Source organism: Anabas testudineus, chromosome 22 (assembly GCF_900324465.2).
Source record: "Anabas testudineus chromosome 22, fAnaTes1.2, whole genome shotgun sequence".
Taxonomy (NCBI): domain Eukaryota; kingdom Metazoa; phylum Chordata; class Actinopteri; order Anabantiformes; family Anabantidae; genus Anabas; species Anabas testudineus.
The window spans coordinates 7,451,096-7,474,062 of NC_046630.1; the positions used below are offsets into that span (position 1 = coordinate 7,451,096).

The window sequence follows — 22,967 nt, forward strand, 5'->3', positions numbered from 1 at the left end:
TCCATAGACCGTAGATAAAAATTAGGTTTAGTTGTTGTGTGTCACTTCATTTAATCCCAGACTGATTATGATGTTAAATTCAGATCAGATCTCTGTATAGTAGTTACTTCAGTTCATGTTTCTGGTTGAGTGTTAGTACTTCTTTGTGCTGCAGGATTATTTGTGATCAATCAGTCGCCTCCCTAATTTAACACTTACTGCACATTAACAAAAGAAATCCAAAGAATTAATAAAACAATAAAAATGCTTGGTTGTTAATGGATACTCATGTTGATCTCTACCATCCAGGCGGGCCCTGGACATTAGTATGACTTCACCAGACAAAGCTCCTTCAACAATTTGCATTACTTCACAAAGTTTCAGTCGTGGGACCTGGAAAACACTGAAATCTGTGGAGCTGTGAAGGACCCATGTTCACCCCCAACACCCACGCTGAAGAAATTCCCTGCAAATGAAAGAAGAAGGACCATTAACACAGGGAACAGGGAGGGGAGGGGCGGAAAAGGAGAAGCGGTTACGTAAGCCCTACGTAATGGTTTATTTACGTGTGCGAGCCAATCAAGTCTTCCCCTGAGTTCAGCCGTCATGACGTAATGCGATCCGCTCCAGAATAGCGCGCGGCGGCGGCGGAGCAGCCACTCGGCCGTTGAGCCCCGCTCGTCCTCCGCATCGTGTCGCCTGCGTTTGTTTATTTATTGTCGGACTTTGTTTGGCCTCTCATCAAGCAGCCGGGCGAGGGATTTGACGGCGGGATGTCGGCGCTAAAGGAGAACCAGTGTTACGGACTGTCCAGCGGGAAACTGAGCCGCGGCGGTAACGTCTCCGTCTTTCATGTCAAACTCACTGACAGCGCGGCAAGAGCCATTGGCACCTTTCAAACCAGCAAGGTGGGTCGTTGTTGCTAATTTATCACCAATTGTTGAATAAAATGTACGATAACAGTCATATTTGTCGCAACACTTCGTCAAGGGGACCCTTACTTTGACGCGAAGTAACTAAAAAAACAGGCTAGCAAGGCGGGTTTCTGCTCTGCATTTTAGCCGAAGTTCCCCACTATCTTCCCCGCGTGTTGTCACACACAAGCCTCCTTTTAGCCATAAAATAGAAATACATGTTGCACAATGGAGATATGTGTTATAGCTAAGTATTTAAGGCTGCTAGGAAGCGTTACCAATTCACATCGAGTCGAGGAGACTAGAAGAGAAAGGAAGAAAGGCTGAAGGGGGGAGAGGGCTCGTCTTAGGGGGGGGGGGGTATTTTGGATAACATGTGAGAGTTGCAGCCAGTTTTTAATGTGCTGAAAAGCTTGATGGAGACAAATGAAAAGCCCAAGCAGTTGGACATACTCACTAAACATCTGACCCAGTTCGTCATAAATGAATCAGAGGCTGCAGGAAGTCAGAGCTGACAGCAGCCATGTACACTTCCTCTATTCAATAATTCGTAGTAACTCAGATAGGAAATTCCTCAGAGATGAAATGCACAGCCACCTATTTTCTGGTAAAAGTTGTGAAAACCTCATTGTTCCTCTCATCTCTCAGGTATTAGTGTAATATGGTTACGATGAGGTAGACAGGGAGGAGGGGAAAACACCTGACACAAAGCTAAGTCGAGCTCACTCATGCACAATGCAGTTGCCCTGAACATATCTTATTTCTTTATTTAGCTTTAAGTGTGGCTATTCATAACCCGCTTGGTCTGATCACACAGAAAAAATAACACCTCCACATGTAGCTGGGCCAAACTCTGTACTGGCAACCACCTCACTCTCTGCACTCATCAACAGGTGGACTCCCAAATCTCCTTTCCATGAAAAGGTCAATTAAATTCTACTCAACACATACTTTCCATCCGTGCTGCCACTCTATGTGTCACTCTAGTCTATCCGTTCTGCAGTTTTTTACAGGCTAATTCGACCCTGTGAGAGGCGACAAGATGTTATTTAACAGTGTTTTGTTGTACTCTCATGTGACAAGCTGCTGTATTTGAACAGCAGATTGTAGTGACTTCAGTCAGTGCCCTGTTTAAAATCAAATAGGATTTATCTAAAGGGCAGAAATGCACAAGTGCTTTCATACACCAGGAGTACGTGGACTCTATGGGGAATTGCAGTTGTCAGGGGGGATGCAGGGAAATTGATATTAGAAATGCATTGTGTGTTCATGGGGAAAAATACGATCTCACATAGGACAACAACTTAATGTGAGACTGACCTTTAATATTTACTGTATCAACACTAGGGATGTACTAAACTGATACTGAGTTTATGGGGACTGGATATCAGACATGACCTGAGCAGTCCACACTATTTGTCAGTGTCATTTAAAAGTGCACTGCACTGATTTAGCATTGCACTCATAAAACATTGTCACAGTGGACATAGCTGTTTCATTCTTTCTTATCCAAACATCAGCATGCATTACCCACAGTGCTGCTGGACCATTAACAGTTTTATTGACAGTTCAGGTGTGTTGAGTATGCTAGTAGCAGCTAAAACATGCTGTCTCCAGACCTACCTGACATATCTTGAAGCCATTTATCAGACAAAAGACCCAAAGCAGCAGCCTTAAAACATATACAGTAGTACTGCCCCAGACCTTTATCATACTTAAATAAGTAAAATCAATGTTGGTGTCTTCCCTTAAGGTTCAATATCAGTTGCATTCATTCCCCTCAAGGTGGACTGTCAATGGTCACTGGGCTTAGATAAAAATGATTCCAGTTAGTTCTGTGCAGTAAGGTATTTCTAATTGTGAAATGTAAATTAGATTTAAATTTGTGGAAAAAGGGATGACATTTATGTAGGTACTCTATTTCAACTGATAACCTGAGATGAAGCGTAACAGTTGGTATCAAAAGAGAAAGATACATTAGTGCATCCCCGTGTATCACAATACCCAGCCACAATAAGCTGACTGCACAACACATGCCACCTAACAGCATGACTCACCACATGCATCATTTGAGACTTTATGACATCTAGTCAGTGAGTGAGCAGAGATGTTGAAATAGACAGCCACCTATGCCACTGTGAAAAAAGCACAAAGACAAACCTGACTAAACCAAAAGTGGCCAATCTTGCACAAGTCAAGGATCACAGGTTGAAAACCATGGCAATACCATGCGCACAAACCAGAAGAACTGCAGTTATAAAACCACAATGAAAGAAAAAAAGGCTTGAGTACACACAGTTCAAACCACAAAACAAACCTTTTGTATTGAATGTTTTACATACACGTGTGTGTGTGTGTGTGTGTGTGTGTGTGTGTGTGTGTGTGTGTGTGTGTGTGTGTGTGTGTGTGTGTGTGTGTGTGTGTGTGTGTGTGTGTGTGTGTGTGTGTGTGTGTACAAGATGAACTGAAATGATTTCTTTTTCTCCAGGGCTGGTCTTCCCGTGCCACCATCAGCTTTAGTGGAAATCAAGGGGTAAGAAGAGTTTGTCTTCCTGCCGACATAAAATAATCCTGTTAATTATAAATATGATAAGTCTCATTCTCTGTATGTTCGTCTTTTACAGAGAATCACTATCCCATGCTCAGAGAATAGAGATGAAGTGAGGATATTCACCTTTGGTGTGACTAACGTTGCCCGTGACAATCCACATGGAAGCTTTGACTGTGTCCAACAGCTCAGCACTGGGTAAAACACAAAAAATAACATGGAGTAGCTTACGCCATTTAAATATATGGAACATTTGTGATTTTTAAGGAAACATATGAGCTAAACCTTGATGTGGTCTTTGTACTCAAGGGTTTGCAGAAGGAAAGTTGCACACGTTCGTTTGTAAGCAACTAGCAAACCAAACTAGGAAATCACAAATTTTGTCATTTGGGGATTTCACAGTCAAAGTTCAAAACTTACTCATTAGTCAGCTTTTTTCCATATGATTGCATTATTATATGCTTACTTTGGGTTCTGTGTAATAAACTGTTGTCTAAATATATAGTTAGTTTAGTATTAATTTTAATATTATTATTATTATTATTTAAATGTCTACATTTCCCTACTGCTATGTTACATCTAGCACAATGTAAATATAGAAAAGTGAGTTTAAACATCAGGAGTTTTGAAAAGGTTAGAAATCATTCATTAAATCTGCTGTTATCTTCAGACAAAATATGATAGTGATGTTTGTAGTTACCTGTCACAAAAAATTGTAAAACTACAGACTGTTGTGGTGAGTTCGATCCAGCTGATGTGAGCCTATTATCCAAACTAACTTAGCACTACCAAAACAAATGAGTGAAGCAGCTACATACTGAAAAACAATCATTTATTAAGAATAGGTAATGTGTAGTCCGGATTTTGAAAGCTCTGTCATATCGCTGCTGTCCTCTCCTGCTCCCAGTGCTGCAGGGGAGCTGTCAGGTCTCGGGGTGATTCAGAAGAAGATGACTGTCAATGCTACAGATGACTCGTACGATAAAGCTCGTCAGAGCATGGCCCAAGCTGAGGAGGAGACACGCAGCCGAGGAGCCATTGTCATCAAACATGGGGGGCGCTACCAGGGTAGGAAATTCAGAAAACACTAACATGTGCTCAGTCTGCTTGGTTATACAATAGATGATTCTAGTTTAAGGAACAAAACTGGCCCGAGGACAAATTTGTACTCTGATGGTTAAATTCAACAAACCATAGTCAGCCATATTGCACTGGTTGCTATAGTAACGCGTATGGCAACAAGTCACATAGTAACGGCCAGTCTTATTTTCTTCTGCAGCACATTCACACTCAGTATTGTATATATTGTTACTATGTACAATAAAGTGATTGTAAAGGAGAGCCTGTGTTCTGCACGGTATTCTCCTTAAATACACATACACGTATAAGACATCCATGATTTTGCAAAAAAATTTTCTGTTGTGCTTTTGTTTCCATTTCTAACCACGACACCACTTCCTTCTAAACAGATATGTTAGTTAGCATCATCTTGTTTCAGTGAAATGCACACAGTCACATATCTACACACATAGGTTTGATGATGTTGTCAGTTCAAAGAAAGCCTGTGACAAAAAAAACTTTTTACTCACTACAGGCTTGTGCAACCATGTGGTTATTTCCTAAATTAGATAGCAGTCTATGCTCACTGAGATGTGAGTGCATCTTTGTAAGCTAAATGTGGATTTTTAACGAGATTAAATGAGGTGTTTTTCATGCACATTTCTGCCACAGAGCAAATATAACAAATATAAGCAGCATTTTAAAAAACTTGTTTAACTGTACCAGAAAAAGAAAGACTATGTCAAAAGGTTATCTTCAGTATAAACATGAGTCAGTAACCTGGACTTATTTTTGTCGTCTTCTGATGTGTCATTTCTTGGTCACTTGCAGGCAAGAAGGTTACGGTACGGCCGCCGGCCCCAGCACTGGTCAACCTGACCAAACCCAAACCCTCATCCCAGTCCTTCCACAGCAACAATAAGAGGGGAGTCAACATGCCCAAAGTAAAGAAGGGTGCCTGTGCACCACACAGGAAGAGTGGTGGGGAAGTGCAAGAGCGGCCACTCAGGGAGAGAGTAACACACCTGTTGGCTCTGAGGCCATACAAAAGGCCTGATTTGATCTTGAGACTGCAGAAAGATGGACTGTCAGAAGAGGGTAAAGACATGCTGGACTCTGTACTGATGGAGGTAATTTTTCCTTTGTTTCACCTGGAATATGCAAGAGGAAAGATTTTGGGTATAGGGCTACACATGTACCGTTGTTGGTTTTAGATTGTTTTGGTTATAACACTAAACATCAATTTAATATTTTTGCCATTTAGCTCTCAAATCTACATCAAACACTGTATCAACCTTAAAATGTCTGATTTATGTGTCTGTTTGTATTAAGGTTTGCCAGCCAAATATTAGAGACAAAACATTTGTTCTGAAGGACAGTCTGTATAAAGAGCTGCAGAAGGACTGGCCAGGCTACACCTCAGGAGACCAGCAGCTGCTTAAACGCATCCTTGTCAGGTAACCTTGCCGCCATTTAATGTTATAAAATACAGAAAATGAACAGATAAGATTGGCACTTTTTCATGAGCAGTACATATAATAAAAATGCCAGTGCCATGTTCCAATTGCAAAGGAAAACAATACCCTGAAGTCAATTGTACTCTTCTAACTAAACTATTTGGGGAAATGTTAAGCTATCATGTAATAAACCTTGGCTACTAAAGTTCTCATAGGGATTAATTACTTGCTTTTCCACTAATCTGACCCGGCAACTTGATTTGCAAACAAGAAAACTCAAATTATAGTAGACATGATTATATCAGGTAACTATAACACTCATAATGGAGGTTTAACCAATTCAACCAATTGCACCTGCACCACTTATAGAAAAGCAATTACTGCTTAGATCTGTAGATGTTATTATCACCTACTGTTCATGCAAAGAAAGGTATTAGCTTCAAGCAATGGGTAACATGCCTGCAGTTGTTGTTTTAGTTGCTGCTGTTCACTTTGTGGGTACTTTGTATTTAGAACTTGTTCCATCTGTTAACTGCAGCGGTGACAGTAACACAGGTGACTAATGCTTCCAAATCAGTGCAATGCTACTGCTGTTGTACTATACAGTATATAATAAAAATGTATACATTTTGGAGAGTTTCCACTTGAAGGTAGTTATATTTTAGTATTTTTATTTCTGTGCAGGAGACTGTTTCAGCCACAACAGAACCTCCTCACTGTCCCCAAGGCCCAGGTCAGCCCGCTGCGAGACACCCCGAACTCCTCCCCAGCACACCGTCCTAAACATTCCCTACCAGAAGAGTACACTGACCCTCTAGCTAGTAAGAAGCCCAGAATATCCCACCTGTCAAACAAAACAGCCAGTGACACATCGAGATTGAGGCCAGTTGAGGAAGTGGCTCATAAAGATGTCACAGAGGAGACAAAGGACAGCAGGCAAAAGAACTCACTTGATCCTCGAAAGCTGTTTGACTCCTTGTCAGCAGTTTGTCAGCAGGAAAAAGAGATGGCCAAGAGGCTGGAGCCAACTCCAACTGCTCAAGAAAAGCCTGAAAGCACAGAACAACACCGGGAACACGACCCTCCACCTGATTCTGATCAACCGCCATCTCCTCTGATTGTGCCCGATCTGAATAATTACACAGTGAAAAGGAAGAAAGGCAAACACAAACACAGAGACCAGGTGAGCACAACACTCCTGGTGTTATGTACTTTTTCAGAGTTGTATAAGATGTCATTGTCCTGTACGTCATCTGTCATTGGAATTTAAATTGTACTTTTGTGGTTTATTTGTCAAGGAAAAGGATGAGCGGAGAAACAGAAAAGAAAGCTCAGGTGAGTGTTGTTAGTTGGTGACCTCAAGTATCAAAGTGTCAGTAATTTTGAGGTGTTTAACATTCCTTTGTTACTTTCAGATCCGAGGGGAATTTTGTTTGACTCTAATGTACTTCAAGCAGACGATGACACAACAGATTATTTATCGTAAGTAAATATGTTTATTGGTAGTTTGACACATTTCTAAATGTGGCATAAATTACTAAATAGATTAATACAGAATCGTAAATTCAAACATTAATTCATGTATTGATCAGTAAGTAATGCACTGTGTAGATTTATAATGTGTGATATAAAGATGAGCCCTTTAATATCAAACTGTGGCATCTCTTTGCTTGACCTCTACAGGAAGTACACAGTTATTTGCAGTCAGGACCAGAGACAGCGCTACAAAAAGGACTTTAACAATGAGTACAAGGAGTACCGAGATTTACATGCTCGTATCAACAGTGTGACTCAGCAGTTCATGGAGTTGGACACACAGCTCAAACAGCTTCACCACGAATCACATAAATACAAGGTAATACAGTGTATTTTCTTTGCACAAAATATGGCCACATACAATGAAACCCGTGTTGTACCTTTGCCAAAAAGTCCTGAAATGTCCAGCAAAATACATGCAAAGCTGGATTTTTAAAAAAATTACTTTTTAGAAGCGGACTGTACTAGTGCATAGGACTCACTGACACTGACATAGTTTAGTCAGTAGCTTTGCTGGGTTTTAACATTATCTGTAAAAATTAATATAAAAAACATTATCTAAAACTATTAAAGTAAAATGAACATAGTGTTGTGTTCAATGGACTATTTAGCATACTGACAATTTGGCATATTTTTCAAGTATTTCAAAGCAAACTAACAATTGAAATTATTCAGACATCTACTTGTACTAAGTAAATCATATTTCTCCATTTTTCTCTTGCAGACGGTTCATAATAAAATTCTTCAAGAGTATCGTGCAATCAAAAATGTAAGTTTCTTTAAAATTTACAATATTTTTCCAGACTGCTGCATGTAAGATTTACTACCCTCTTTTTTCTGTCATAACAGTTTTGTTTTTTTTGTTTTTTTTGTTTGTTTGTTTTTTTTATACTTTTTTCTTTTTCCTTTCAGTCCAACCCCAACTACGACAAGGACAAGATTCGCTGTGAATATCTACACAACAAACTGGCACACATCAAGAAACTTATATCAGATTATGACCAACAACAAGTCAGTGTGGACCATTCCTTTCCCAACTGACTCTGAGATGAGTGAACATGGAAATTGCAATAAACACCCTGAGACATGGGATGTTCACACTGCTGACCTGAATGCCATCGAGCTGGTTTGAATGGTCGTGGCTAAACGTGGTGTCTGTGAGGTTGAACGCAGCAGCAGTACACTGGGAAAAGCAGCCCTATAATATAAACATATTTCTTATAGGATATGAAATCCTCTTAGAAAATTGAGAGCTGCAGCTGCTGTGACATGATACTGCCAAGGACACATGGAGCAACAACAGTGTTACAAAAGTGGTTAAAGCTGTAAACTGACCTCTCTTATTTTTTTTTTTTTTATTCAATTAAAACCCCCATTTGTGTAGAGATGGTGCTAACCCTAAAAACACCTGTAGATTCCCATCCTCATTAAACACTTTAGTTCTTTTGTCAGTTCAATGTTTTTGCTTATGTGTCTTGTTAGCCATGTTAGTGTTACGTTGCAAGCTGGAGCATGAGGTAACTGTACGCTAAATATACCCAGACTCCTCACAAAGTGAACTGCAAACGAGGGGTCTCCTCAGTGTCGGGGAAAAGATAGCAGCTGTTTGTGCAACCTGAGAAGACATCTTTAATGTTCTTTGGTTTTGGTGAATCAAGATTGTATTATTGTTAGTTGTCCTCGGTTCAGGCTGGAACTGCTCAGTGTTGATTTTTGGAAGTATTGCCAGTGCCTAAAATGGTTTCTGATTCTGGACTGGATTCATAGTATTCCACTGGTGTTATCCTTCATGTGTTTTTCCCAGAACACAGAAGACTGTTAACATAAAATTAACTTGAAGTTGTATTCAGGGAATTCAGTGAGTGCTACATTTCCAGTATGATTATTAAAAGTAGTTTTATTTTGGGCATTGAAAGTTATAGCATTGTTGTTACTGTACTGTAGGCTAAGATGGTGAAGAATTTAAAAAATTAAAACATTTTGTTAAATGCTGTGTACTTCACACAATGCATGAGGAATAAATCTGAGTTGTCTGAATTTCAAATTAATTTGCTGTTTTGTATGACCTTTTTTTACAAATGTCTAATGAAGTTTACATTGTTTACACAGTGCATCAATTATAGATATCCTAGACTTATTTCACCCACTTGATGCAAACAGCATATCATATTGTGTACTGTCCTTGACGTAGTCTTCATGTTATTATTAAATTGTGTTTATTTTTTGTTTATATAATGTATTTTTTGTAAAGTGTAAATTAAAGTGCTTAAATAGTTTTTAATTTGCTACTGAAGAGCTGATCTTTGCCTCTAATATCTGGTCTCCAGAGGCTTTCAGTGGCCTTGCTTAACAGTGCAAAGAAGTGAACAGGGAAATACAACCAGCATGTTGTAAGTATCATGTACATGTAAGTAGGAAAGTTCAGATGGTCTACTTAGATTTATAATTGACTGTAATATAGAAGCTGTCTGTTTTATTATGTATTATAATAATAATATATATAAAAATATTATATATTATATTTAATGCAGCTCCACTTTAAAAAGCGACATGCATGGTTTGAAGGTTTGTCTACATCAAAATCCTAAAATATAAAGCAGTGTATATGATGTGCACTTTTTGACCTAGGTGATCTAAGTCAAAAATTCAAATTTGCCAAATAGTAGGAACCTTTAGCCTTGTAGGTTAGATTTTTTACTTTCGGGAATAAATCTTAATCATTTACAGTCCAGTTGCTCTTGCTGTATTTAGACATTTTATATTACACAGCAGCCTTTTCAGTTTACTTACCTGAGTACAGTTCAAATATTTAGCATTTTAAAGATGAACTAATTATACCTGGTGATAAAAGTGAATAACAGACCTGCTCTCAGTCGTTTGTTTACCTCAGTCCTCATTGGCTGTTCAATCCTAATGACATATCTACGCCTATTGGCTCAAGATCAAAGAAGGTTTCTGATTGGTCCATTCTCTTCTCCGTGACCTTTCACCCCCCGTCCACCTCCACAGCGCTGTGCACTTGCTAACGCGAGTTGTAAACATTGAATGAGACGTCTAAAAGTAACATAACTGTCTCTAAAATGTTTGACAGATTTCATACTGGAATCGAACACGTACGAAAAGATCAATGGACTGGAAGATACAGGCTGTAAAGTGAACGTTTATGGTGAGTAATAAAGATAATTCGCGCTGTTTGTCAAGCACTTTTAATCCAGCTAAGCTAGCAGCGTCATTAGGTGCAAAGCTCATTGTTTTATCACAGTTTATTGCGGTCGAAAAAGCAGTGTAGCTTTAGATTTAGAAACGAAAAGTTCATGTTTAGATTAGTGATTTAAATGTAGTTAGCAAAGAGATCGATCGAAGACACAAGCTTTAGTTAAAATAGGATTTAAGTGTTTAGAATTTAACTGTTAACTATGCAGTATAGTGGAGTTACCAAAATATATATATACTGACGTAAACATAATAGTTAACGTTATAGATTGAACCCAAGACGAAAGTCTGTGTATCTAATGCGATGTAGAAGACGATTTAAGGGATCGCTGCATTCACTCATTCATGTATCTCTTTCTTGCAGGCTGTTTGCCACCTCAGCATTTTCCCAGAAATGGCGGGGATTTGTCAAAGAACACTAAAGCTGAACATCGCTCTGAGACACCTCACACTCCACAGAACACTTTCATCTACATTGGCAGCTAGACTTTCACCTGGAGACCTTTGTAGTTCATTTCTGCCAAGTGGATCATGGCAGTTTGGATCCTCTGTTTGCAAACTGCACACTGATGCAGATGGACCCAGGTTGTCCCCTGCTGCACCCCCAGACAGGCTGCCATTCTCCAGAGTAACTCAGGAAGATTTGGCTTTCTTCAGGAATGTCCTACCAGGCAGAACCATCACAGATCCAGACCTGCTGCGGTCGAGTAATGTGGACTGGCTGAAGTCAGTGAAAGGTGAGGCCTAGAGTTTAATTAATCCACTTTAAAGATGCATTTTTGTCAGTGAAAGTTCACCATTCAATAGTACTTATCTCTTCTTCTTCTGCAGGTTCTGGTGAAGTATTGTTGAGACCTCAAACAACAGAAGAAGTTTCTCAAATTCTCAGGTTAAGAACGAATGATACAAAGAAGAATGATTATAATGATGTTAGATAGATATGAGTTGAGTGTTCAGTGCCTGATCGGGTGGTTCTATTATTTCCTCTCCTATAGATACTGCAACAGTCATAACCTGGCGGTAAACCCTCAGGGAGGAAACACTGGGCTGGTTGGGGGCAGCGTACCAGTTTACGATGAAATAATCCTCTCCACTGCCCTCATGAACAACGTCCTTGCCTTTGATAGCATCTCTGGTAAGTCTTAAATGTTTCATTTAACAAAAAAGAGCCTCTGGCCTCTGTCTAGTGAATTTACAGCATATGTATGAATGTTAACCCTTTTTTTCTGTTTGTTAGGTATTCTGACTTGCCAGGCAGGCTGTGTTTTGGAGAACCTATCTCACTACTTGGAGGAGAGCGACTACATCATGCCACTGGATCTTGGGGCAAAAGGCAGTTGTCATATTGGGGGAAATGTGGCAACTAATGCAGGTGGGCTGCGGCTGCTGCGATATGGCTCCTTACATGGGACGGTGCTGGGACTGGAAGTGGTACGATGCAACAATAAATGAGAGAGTGACATATTTTAGTGAAAAATGCTGTTTATTATTGGATCTTGGAATCACTGTCGGTAAGGAAACAATTGTTGATTTTATGCTTCTGTTTTTGTATTGTGTCACATAAAGGTGTTGGCAGATGGGCGTGTGCTGGACTGTTTAGCTACGCTGCGGAAGGATAATACTGGATATGACCTCAAACAGCTTTTTATAGGTTCAGAAGGAACACTGGGGGTCATCACAGCAGTGTCCATTCTTTGTCCACGGAAACCCAAGTCTGTTAATGTGGTTTTCTTAGGTAGATTTTCTCCTGGTTTCTTAGATCTGGTTAGCATTTAAATAAAACTAGTTGATCATTCACCTGTTTGTGTCTGTTCTCAGGCTGTGAGACCTTTGAGCAGCTGCTAAAGACATTTCAGCTCTGCAAAGGCATGCTAGGAGAAATCCTGTCAGCGTTTGAGTTCCTGGACAGTGAATGTATGACACTGCTGAACACACACCTCAAACTACCCAATCCTATCTCTGGTAGGCACACATACAGACACACAATCCGTTTCTGAAATCTAAATTATAACATAACGTAGGTGTCATCATATCACCTTTTAAAAATGTAGGTTGAGCTTGAACATAAACTGCCTGCCAAAAAAAAGTCTCTGATACTCGTTGGACCGTCTTTAGCTTTGATTACGGCACTCATTCATCGTGGCACTGTTTCGATAAGCTTCTGTAATGTCACAAAATGTATTCCCGTATTCACAGGCTTGTACAGTAGGCACTAGGCATGAGGGGTGCATCACTTCACCCCCTCTCTTCTTACCCTGATGTGCCCATCACTCTGGAACAGGGTAAATCTGGACTCATCAGACTACATGACCTTCTTCTGCTCCAGAGTTTAATCTTTATGCTCTTTAGTAAATTCAAGCCTTTTTTCTAATTGGCATCACTGACAAGTGGTTTTAAAGTACACAACTGTTTAGTTCCAATCTCTTTTTCGAGTTGTATGTGTGGAAATGTTCTTACATTCACTATTAATCATAGCAGTGAGTTCTACTGTTGTTTTTTACGATTTGATTTCACCAAACATTTAAGTGATTGCCGATCACAATCACTCCAGATTTTTTTTTGACCACATTTCTTCCTCGAAGAGGATGATTCCCCACTATCCTTCCAGTTTTTAATAATGCGTTGGACATTTCTTAACCCAGTTTTAGTAGTTTTAAACATTGGGAACCAAAATACCCAATGTTTGCTGGTTCCACCTTCTTAAATATGAGGATTTGTTTCTTTGTGTTATGCGTTTTGAGTTGTTGGTGTGTGTGGGAAGACAGAGACTTGTGAAATGATTAAACATAGTCACTTCATTTGTTGTCCACATAAATCTTTATGATTATATTACTCATAAAAGCAAACACACCCACATCAACCCTTTTCTCTCTGCAGATTGTCCATTTTACGTTGTCATAGAAACGTCAGGTTCTGACCAGACACACGATGGTGAGAAACTCCATAACTTTCTAGAGGAGGCAATGAGCTCTTTATTGGTTACTGACGGGACAGTGGCAACTGAAGAGTCAAAAATAAAGGTATGTCTCTAGTCTTTTAAAATCAAGTCTGATGATCTTTAGTTTTTCTTACTTTGAACAAATTTCTCGAAAAATACCAAAAGCAAATTGAAAGATGATTTTCTCTTGCTCCACTGTTAAATACATCAGGGAATATTGATATTAATAGACTAAATAAAACAAGATTGTGCTGCAGTGTTAGATGTTAGTCGAAACATGCAAAATAGAAGCACACACAGAAAATGAATCTGGTACTTTAAATTCTTAAATAAGTGGGACAATAAAAACTGCAAAAACCCCCATTTGCTCCTGTTTGAGGAACATTAGCTAAAGTTCCGCAGTATGCAGCATCTTTTTAGGTCTATTTGTGACCTGTTTTTTTCAGATCTACTAGGAACTAGGAACACGTGTTTCTGGCCACAAATACAATGAGGAAGTCGGAAAATATTGAGAAACTAAACTAACACATTGTTGGTTATATAGGGTCACTACCCTTTTTCTTTTACTATTTTTAACCAAACATAGGTAATAGGTCTAATGGAAGGGCTCATTAATTAATAGTGATGTGTAGTCAGTAGAATCCAGCTTCAGGTGTGTGTGTCAAACTCTGCAGGTGCAGTGTAATTTAAGAACAAATTGTGATAATGCAATGAGCCTTTGTTTAATATATATTACTTGTCTGCCTGTGTGAAGGCTTTGTGGTCGATGCGTGAACGTGTCACGGAAGCGCTGACTCACGATGGCTTCACCTACAAGTATGACATCTCACTTCCAGTGGAGCGGATCTATCAGCTTGTGACAGATATGAGACAGCACCTGGGGGACAGAGCCAAGAGCGTGGTGGGATACGGACATGTAGGTGAGTCACAAAATACAATGAGTCTGTATATCGAGGAAGCCCTGATAGTATAAGATCAGATTAGTTGGCATCTCTTTGATTACTAAAAAGTTGATTTGGGATTATTTTGAACTCACTTTCACCTGTCACCCCACCTTGTGTCTTTTTGTCTTCCACAGGTGATGGTAACCTCCACTTGAACATCACCTCTCCTGCGAAAGACCCTGCTCTCCTAGCTGCCATTGAGCCGTTCGTGTACGAGTGGACTGCCAGCTGTAAGGGTAGCATCAGTGCTGAACACGGACTGGGCCTGAAGAAAAGGAACTATATTTACTACAGTAAGCCCAGCCAGGCTGTGGCTCTGATGAGTGACATTAAGGCCATGCTAGACCCCAAAGGTATCCTCAACCCATACAAGACTTTACCAGATAACCCGAAATGACTCTGACTCTCAAAGCTGTGGGGAAGGTGATAATGTATCTGACGCTCAGACCCTTTTCTCTGATATCTTTTTCACACATTAAGTTCAGAGCTGCATCTTTTGCATATGAAACATTTCCCAGGCAGCCCACAAACACCAGCTGAGGTCTGTTAGTTACATACATACATGTCCCCAAAACCTTATAAGCTAGTTTCAGTTTTGAATGCATGAAGCATTTCATTTCAGAATGACAGTCACTTTAACAAGCTGCTGATGTTGTATTGTAGCAGTCTCTGGACTAAAAATATTAGAAGCAAAGTTAGTTAACACCTACTTCAGCTACTTGTACTGAGCAGTTTTATTCGGATCCAGTCCTTTTCCTGCAGAATATCCAAAACTAGAGCTAAAACTAAGAATCTTCTGTATAACTGAGGAAAAGAACAGAACATTCAGTGTTGTAAATGGGGAGTAAGTGAATGATCACGATTAGCTGCAGACGTTGGTAAGACTATTACTAGCCACTAGAGGGCAGACAGAATGATTTGTCTTTGGACATGCAAGGTCTTCAGCATCTTATGACTGAAGGCTATAATCAGTCACTGGGAAAACAGGGTGTTCTGCAAAATACCTTAGCAGCACATCCTCCTGTGCACAAATGCACTCCAACATTTAACTGAGGATTGTCTTCAATGTCTTTTCTGTTGTGGGGGACCCAGTGGCTCAGTGGTAGATACCTGGGTTGGGGAACAGAAGGCTGCAGGGTCACATCCCACCCTAACAGGAAGGAAGGGCAACTGGTGAAACAAATAATGCCAAGTCAATGTAAGCAACACGCTCCACTGTGGTTTCCTCAAAGGGACAAGCTGAAAGATGTTGTCCTCAACAAACTGTGTTTCCTTGCTGAACTGCAGCAAGAAGATGGTTAGGAATTACAGGATACATTTTGTAATTGCTAGTATTTAGGTGCAAGTCCAATATTAACAGTAAAGGTTTGTTGCACTCACTCTTCTGGGGTCACCACAGAGGAACATGTTGCTTACATTGATTTAGCATGTGTCTTTACACCAGATGCCCATCCTGTTAGAGGTGGGATGTGAACCTGCAGCCTTCTGTTTCCCAAACCAACCATTTACCAGTGAGCCACCAGGTCCCCTTAAAGCAAAATCATCAAAAACAATCTTCAGGCATTTTTGCAGGAAGGGCTGCTGCAACTTACACTGAAGTATACTTAAAGTCGGTGACAGACTTGAAAAAAATATATAAATGTTCTTGCAGAATGATCAGACCAGTTAATCATTAGGCAAGAGTGCAGTACTTGTTTAATTACATATAAAAAAGACAAAACTTTTGTTTTCCAAAACAAACTCAGCATTTGTGAACAAATTCATTTGTAACTGCACACCTAAACAGCTGTATGACTTTTAACATGACTTGAATCGGACTGTTTCCCAGTAAAGATGAAGTTGTTGTTTCAGGCAACTTGTACATTGTAGCATGATGGGAGATCGTAAATGAAGGCCCAGTTTGCTACAGGAAAAGACTCCACCTCAAGTACCTTCAAAAAAACAAAACAAACAAACAAACAAAAAACCCATTGGTACAAACAAGTCCTCCTTGATTCCTCTCTGCTTGCACAGAAGACTTTTTTTTAATGAGCCACAGTGAGTTTGTGAAACATGTCAGGCAGAGAGGATCTGTTTGTTTCATATTCTTATTATAAGATACAGACTAATTCCTATTGGCAGGTACTGTGTGTCTACTCCAGAAACCACCAGGATAAATATGTACTATCTGCAGTGCTGTTCTACAATTGCTGTTCTGTCCATACAACAAAACAAGCTCAGTGGGGAAAAATGTTCCTATCTTTACCACTATTTCTCAACAAATCATTTCCTATTAGCTCCAATAATGACAATGTGAGTATAGAAAGTTCAGTAGAGTAAATGCCTATATATGTATACAGTCAGTTTCACGCACCATCGTACATCAATCTTACAAATCCTCAGTAGTGTGGTAGTAGTGGAGGTTGAATACATAAATATCATAATTCTTTAAAAAGTTTAAAAACGATTTTGATTCTGTTGGCTCTTTTCCTTTTGTTAGTGAACATATTTGTTGTGTGTGTTTGTGGCAATGCATGTTCTAATAAAGCTTAGTGAGTGAAATATTTCTGATTGTCTCTGAGCAGAATGCCACAACCACGTGCCAAAGACACTGGCCAGGGATCAGAAATTGAATTGTAGCAGACTCTTGGGATGTAGTATTAAATGTGTTCATGTGTGTAAGAAGGCCAGACCCAGAGCAGTCTTAAATGGGCTTTAAAGCATTGGTATGGGGTACTACAATATGCCATGGTCTTCACACTCTGTCCACAGTTCAGGTCAGTGCGAACACATTGGCAACTGGTTTGTGTCCCGTAGCAAAGGCTGGCTTTTTCAGACTAGACAGGTCCGAACTTCTGTGTAGGCTTTGAGTCAGAGAGAGGGATGTTGGTGGAAGGCAACCACAGAGAAAGGAAAAGAAAGTGACAGCGAGAGAGGAATGAGGCTGGATGACACTTAAACAACTTCACTGCTCCTCTATCCGTCCTCCTTATCAACCCTTCTCGCCTTGCAAACACGGGGCTCTTCTTCAAGCCAACCCCTGACATCAGGCAGCTGCCTCTGAAGCTCCTCTCTCTCTCACGACTCTTTGCCCTTCTCTAAAGAACTGTGAATCTTGTCTAAGGTCTTCTTAATGCGTAGTGCTGTTAGCCTGGCCGACGGGTTCTGGTACCAACACTCCTTCATCAGTTTTACCAAGGCAGAGAGAGTCTGACAGAAAGAAAGAGGGAAACAGACGGTGACACAGGATTCAAAAAGATTTTACCAAGGCAAATTGTTTTTTAGATCATTCAAAAAACTTAATACAGTAACGCTATGTAGAAATATCACATTTGTACATAAGAAATATATTTTGGATTCTCTGCTGTCCATTTCTCTGTAGATGACCAACAGTACATTACTGAAGAACTCGAATGAGCATTCTTCACTAAATAAAATATAATAAAGGGTTTAGATTACTCACAGGATCAGAGAACCAACGATTGGGAATGAAAGGTCTCTGCTGCTCCACACAGACCACTTTTCTCATGTCCTCAAAGCTCGGGTCGTTTGGCACCTGATCATAGAATGGAGGCTTGTACTCTTCAACAATACCTGGAAAGAGAAATTCAAATGGCTGATGCAAACCGAATCTAATTTTAGGGCCTGACGCAGACCCCAAAAATGCAACAATCACGCTGGCTTTTACAACTCACCATTGCTGTATGTGCGCCTTGCTATCTCCCACAGCACCAGTCCAAAGGCCCAGATGTCCACTCTTTTGTAGGCATCAAAGCAGTCTGTCTGAATGGTCTCATCCAGAACCTCGGGTGCCATGTAGCGCTTGGTACCAACCTTTGGATTGTTGCCCACATCTAGCAGATTGTCTGCCTGAGAGTGGGTCACAGCCAGCCCTGTAACAAAAAATATGTATTATTGTAAGATTTCACTACACTAAAATCCTATGAACACAGTGTAGATTCATTTTTAAAACTACATTGTGGCAGCAGATTTCCCATTTCTAACCAGCACTGACCATTGCATGTAGTGACTTAAATTACAAATATTGCTAGAGAAAACTGTCAAGACACTTTACTATGTAACAATACTGTATAACTGCAAATAGACATAAAAAAAAGACTGACCCAGGTCTGCAATGCAGCAGCGCAGATCCTTTGTAACCAAAATGTTTTTGCTCTTCAAGTCACGATGTGCAATGGCCGGTTTCCCCTCTGTGCCAAAGATCTCAGTGTGCAGGTGCACAAGGCCACAAGCTATTGATGCTGCCATCGCCAGACCCTCTGTTGTCTCCACGGCAACTCTCTGCAAGTAGTCATAAAGGGACCCGTTCTCATGGTAATGGGTGATGAGCCACAGCTGGGTGCTGGAGTTTCGAGAGGTCATGTCAGATGCCATGAAGCCTGAGAGGAGAACCGAGTGGGTGGGAGAGAGAGAAAAGAACAAACAGAAAAGCGTTATATAATTCATGCTATTGTTAAATCAACAATGTACATAATAATAAATGTTGCTTATTTGTTGGATAACTGGTCTATTGCTTCATAATATAGTGTACAGGCAATTTTGTTGAAATTATTCTCTATGTAACTGCTTTTAAACATAAAGATGTTAAGGACATCCACTGAAGCTGACATTAAAGACAAGCTGCCTCTTTCATTCTAAACAAGATTTTCTTAAGCAACACAAGCTGAAGACATAAAAAAATAAAGATGCTATATGTCATAACTCTGCTCTTGGTAAGAAAATCTCTGCCTCAAATGAATCCAGTGGAGACAACAGGGAATGAGTTCTTCCTCTATCAGCCTCTCCCTGATGAACTAACTAGTCAGTAGTGCTAGTCAGTTCATTAGGGAGAGGCTGATGAAAGACATTTGTTTGTAACAGGCTTACCCAGTATGTTTTCATGTCTTAGCAGCACTGTATTGTAGATCTCTGTCTCTCTGAACCAGGATTTTTCATCCCTTGAAGAGAAGATTTTAACAGCCACATTCTCTCCCTGCCACTGACCCCGCCACACCTCTCCATACCTCCCCTTGCCTGGAAACAAGGGAAAACAAAGACAAATAGAAATATATTTACAGGTTTAACAAGTTAATAACTTTTATGAAAAAACTATTATGAAAAAAAAGTTTTTATCTGTATTTTTATCTTATTCTATAGCTACACACACAAGGCAGCAAATAGATGTCTGTGTTTGGTTTGTTTGACCTTTCCATTGAGAACGAGTTACATCATCATCACCAAGTTAACACAACTGATTTAATTTTACACAACACACATGAAAGAGAAAGAAACCATAAAGAATAGCTGTTAAGCAGACTTGGCTAATCCTTTTTCCAATTTTTCCATATATACTAGTCGTTGCTGTGATGTAGCTGTCTTCAGTATTTATATCAATTTGTTTTGGTTGAATATTATAATAAATAAATTAAGGATTGCTGCCTTTCACGGGTTTCATCAGTGGTTTTACGTACCTACACACTCTACCAGACTGATCTGTCTGGCGACAGTTCTCTGGACAAGGAAAGGGAGACCGGAACCACTACCTGATGTACATGAGTGATCCAGCAGGTCCTGGAGACAATGACAAGCATAAGTTAGAGTGTATGCCATAACTTTACAAGGAACGTGCATATACATACATCACATGCAGGTGCAAAGCTGTTGGAATTCTGCATTCACTGAGAAACATGCTTTCTTTCTCTGCCTGCTTTCTTTCTGTGATGCTCTTTTCATTTATGCAAAATTATGCAATTTAAAATTGTTTAGTGGAATGAGATGCATTATTCTTACCGCTAAAGTGCTGTCTCCCACATTGGACGTGATGAGGCCGTCTATGGCTCCCTGCTCAGTGTCAAACTCCTGCAGCCTCTGCAGACGGCCATGATGAAGCCTCCTGCAGGCCAGCACTGACACTACAGATAGCAGAGCCAAAACCACCACTGGACCAAGGACAAAGAGAGCTAATGTCTCCACACGATACTGAACTGGTTCACCTGCTGGCTCATCGTCTAAAAGGCAAGAGTAGAGAGGAGGTAGACAAAGTGGAGAAAGGTAAAAAAATAGACAGTAGCTTTCCTTGTTTTTGGTCAGAATATATTAAAGATTTCTAAAGAACACATGTATTAACTTTCTTTCGTTAATTAAGCTGTTAGGAGCTACCCACCTGATGGAAGCAGAGACATCAGAGTGCTCCTGGTAATGTTGCTGTTGCACATGTACTCAGAGCAGCACAAAATGGCCTGGTGAAAGGACGGAGGTGTGGAGCAGTGTAAACGAATTTTCTCTGGCCCTTTCAGACAGCCATGCTCAAACACCACTCCGTTGCTGCCAACTTTGACAGAGGAGAAACACCGTGTGCCATGACACTGGGTGGACTGGAGGCATTTCGGGCTATCACACAGACACGCCAGCTGTCCATCTGTGGAAGAGACGATATGAGTACATACACCATGGCGTTTGACAGTGCATAGATACACATGCATACTCTGCATTTACCCTAAAAACCCTTCTGTCTCATCAACTTTCTCACTCACACACTGGTCAAACATAAATGTGCATTTGCACTTTAAGATAACTGGTATTGGGAACTGTGTCATACATACATAATTGTATGACACATAGTTAAGACTATTAAAGGCCTAAATGGTATTAATACTATTTATAAAATCCTCCAATGCCCTCAATTTCTGTATTCATAATCCAAACTGTACATGATTCAAATGCCACCAAGAAAACTGTCATTTATCATAAAACTTGAGTCAACCCCAGACTTGGTTTTCTTCACTGTCAAAAAGGACCAGATGTCTGTCGCAAAATTGAGTTAACAGCTAGATGTTATAGCTGTCTGGGATTGTTCAGAACAGTGCAATGTAATATACTGCATGTCTGTAGCATCTTAAAGCAAAACACAGCATGTTCTTTTAAAACAACTAAATATGGCCTGTGGCCTGACCTACAGTAGCTATCAAAACATTGGACACAGCCTCCTAGTGAATTAAATGTAAAAATGACATGGGTATAGTACTGTATACTGAGGGGTCACACGTGGTCAAAGTTTTAATTTAAGAGGCACATTTTTTTTCAAAGGTTCTGAGCAAATGATAGACTGGATGGTGGGATGGATGGTAACTACATCTCTTTTGCCATTTCTCACTGAAAACGAGCATCTGCCAACCATGTATATATGTGAGTCATGAATGATGTGTGTGTGCAAATGAAGAACAGATAAGATGCAAGAGGCAAACGAAAGATAAAGTGGAAAGAAAGCCAAGGAGGACAGTACCTGAGTCTTCAGCTGATGTCTGCAGGGCCTGCAGCAAGAGCAGCAGAAGGACGTGGACACTGCAAGGTCCCATGTTTCAGTGCACTGACAGAGGCAGGGAAAGGAAACCATACAGAGTTCTAATGAAAACACTCTTAAAAGAGGATAATTACATTTGCCTTCTTTATATTAGTCCCTGCCAGGGCTACAGACTACAAAAAAGACACATGGTATAATGGCTGAAGGAGTCCTCGATTAGTCTCTGAAAATTTTATTTAATACACATAGGTGATTGTGGCCAAATCATAGCCATTTCAAAGACAGCAGGAATTTACAGTGTTAATATAAAACGCTAAATTGTGCTCACCTTGACGTAATATAATCAGGTTAATTGTTAAGTTGCTGAATAATACGCTAATCACTACTAGTGGCTTTAACAGTAACGAGTTTTACTGTAGCTCTCAGTTCATGTAGCATTTGCAACAACTAAAACAGATTAGCTAGCTGGAAAGTTAACTGCTAACACCATAGATTTCAATGTCACAGCCTCTTGTTTTGGCGTAAAGGTAAAATCTTTCAGCAAAGCTATCTAAAACCCCATCCAAGTAAACCTCGGGCTGGAGGCCTGCTTGTTTGCTGTAGCTAACAGGCCGTCAACAAGCGGTTAGTGGCCGAACACAGGCGCCTCGGAGGCGCCAGTCAGACAGACGGCTACCCGACGCTGTTAGCCCTGCAAGCTAAGCTAGCTGTACAACACAAAGCGCAGCCTGGCAGCCTTTGCAAGAGCTGCCAAAAGTGAGCGATAAAAAAAACAACCACCTACCCGGCACACACGTAGGGGAACCTCTAACTCATTATGTGAAGTCGGTGCATCGGTATTTTAGGTTTAAACAGTGTAATTAGACTGATTTGAGACACAAGAAGCTGAGAGCAGGACCACAGCCCAGCCCACCCACTGGCTGTTTTCCCCTCCAGTTACGCATGACGTCACCAAAACATTATCACCAAGATGCATTGTGGGACAGGGGAGTCCTCCAACAGATTGTAGGCAAAACTCCCCATAACACCACTGGTATTAATATTAATCTAGAGTGAGAATAACATCAATCACGTTTACATGAGAGTTTAATAGGAACTAA

The 22,967-nt window shown here is 40.2% G+C and overlaps 3 protein-coding genes across 3 annotated transcripts; 2 read left to right on the plus strand and 1 right to left on the minus strand.

Moving 5' to 3' along the window:
- Positions 1-612: 612 nt before the first annotated feature.
- LOC113148624 (RNA polymerase II elongation factor ELL-like) lies at positions 613-8,669 on the plus strand. The gene is made up of 12 exons (XM_026340381.1): positions 613-887; positions 3,382-3,426; positions 3,518-3,639; positions 4,349-4,509; positions 5,332-5,630; positions 5,833-5,957; positions 6,642-7,140; positions 7,256-7,292; positions 7,373-7,439; positions 7,641-7,812; positions 8,218-8,262; positions 8,406-8,669. The coding sequence occupies exons 1-12, from the start codon at positions 753-755 to the stop codon at positions 8,532-8,534; spliced, it is 1,836 nt and encodes a 611-aa protein (XP_026196166.1). The 5' UTR covers positions 613-752; the 3' UTR covers positions 8,535-8,669.
- A 1,830-nt stretch (positions 8,670-10,499) lies between these two features.
- Positions 10,500-16,118, plus strand: d2hgdh (D-2-hydroxyglutarate dehydrogenase). Its single transcript, XM_026339021.1, has 10 exons — positions 10,500-10,659; positions 11,071-11,443; positions 11,538-11,595; positions 11,702-11,841; positions 11,944-12,137; positions 12,273-12,441; positions 12,525-12,668; positions 13,584-13,726; positions 14,399-14,564; positions 14,723-16,118. Exons 1-10 carry the CDS (start codon positions 10,657-10,659, stop codon positions 14,983-14,985), a joined length of 1,653 nt encoding a protein of 550 aa, XP_026194806.1. The 5' UTR covers positions 10,500-10,656; the 3' UTR covers positions 14,986-16,118.
- Positions 16,119-16,265: 147 nt separating this feature from the next.
- On the minus strand, positions 16,266-22,792 carry acvr1l (activin A receptor, type 1 like). The gene is made up of 10 exons (XM_026339023.1): positions 22,652-22,792; positions 21,850-21,933; positions 20,731-20,985; positions 20,358-20,575; positions 20,039-20,138; positions 19,455-19,601; positions 18,692-18,967; positions 18,263-18,460; positions 18,031-18,161; positions 16,266-17,777 (listed from the first exon to the last, which is right to left on the minus strand). Exons 2-10 carry the CDS (start codon positions 21,920-21,922, stop codon positions 17,646-17,648), a joined length of 1,530 nt encoding a protein of 509 aa, XP_026194808.1. The 5' UTR covers positions 21,923-21,933; positions 22,652-22,792; the 3' UTR covers positions 16,266-17,645.
- Positions 22,793-22,967: the final 175 nt, after the last annotated feature.

Bases quoted from the DNA above. Each gene is read 5' to 3' on its own strand.
- LOC113148624 (XM_026340381.1), top strand. From the start codon at position 753: ATGTCGGCGCTAAAGGAGAACCAGTGTTACGGACTGTCCAGCGGGAAA. The intron at 7,293-7,372 runs GTGAGTGTTGTT...TGTTACTTTCAG, and splicing joins AAACAGAAAAGAAAGCTCAG to ATCCGAGGGGAATTTTGTTT. The intron at 8,263-8,405 runs GTAAGTTTCTTT...TTTTCCTTTCAG, and splicing joins AGTATCGTGCAATCAAAAAT to TCCAACCCCAACTACGACAA.
- d2hgdh (XM_026339021.1), top strand. The intron at 11,842-11,943 runs GTAAGTCTTAAA...TCTGTTTGTTAG, and splicing joins TGCCTTTGATAGCATCTCTG to GTATTCTGACTTGCCAGGCA. The intron at 13,727-14,398 runs GTATGTCTCTAG...GCCTGTGTGAAG, and splicing joins CTGAAGAGTCAAAAATAAAG to GCTTTGTGGTCGATGCGTGA.
- acvr1l (XM_026339023.1), bottom strand. From the start codon at position 21,922: ATGGGACCTTGCAGTGTCCACGTCCTTCTGCTGCTCTTGCTGCAGGCC. The intron at 20,576-20,730 runs GTGGGTAGCTCC...CTTGCCTTTTAG, and splicing joins GATGTCTCTGCTTCCATCAG to ACGATGAGCCAGCAGGTGAA. The intron at 20,139-20,357 runs GTAAGAATAATG...CATTGTCTCCAG, and splicing joins TGGGAGACAGCACTTTAGCG to GACCTGCTGGATCACTCATG.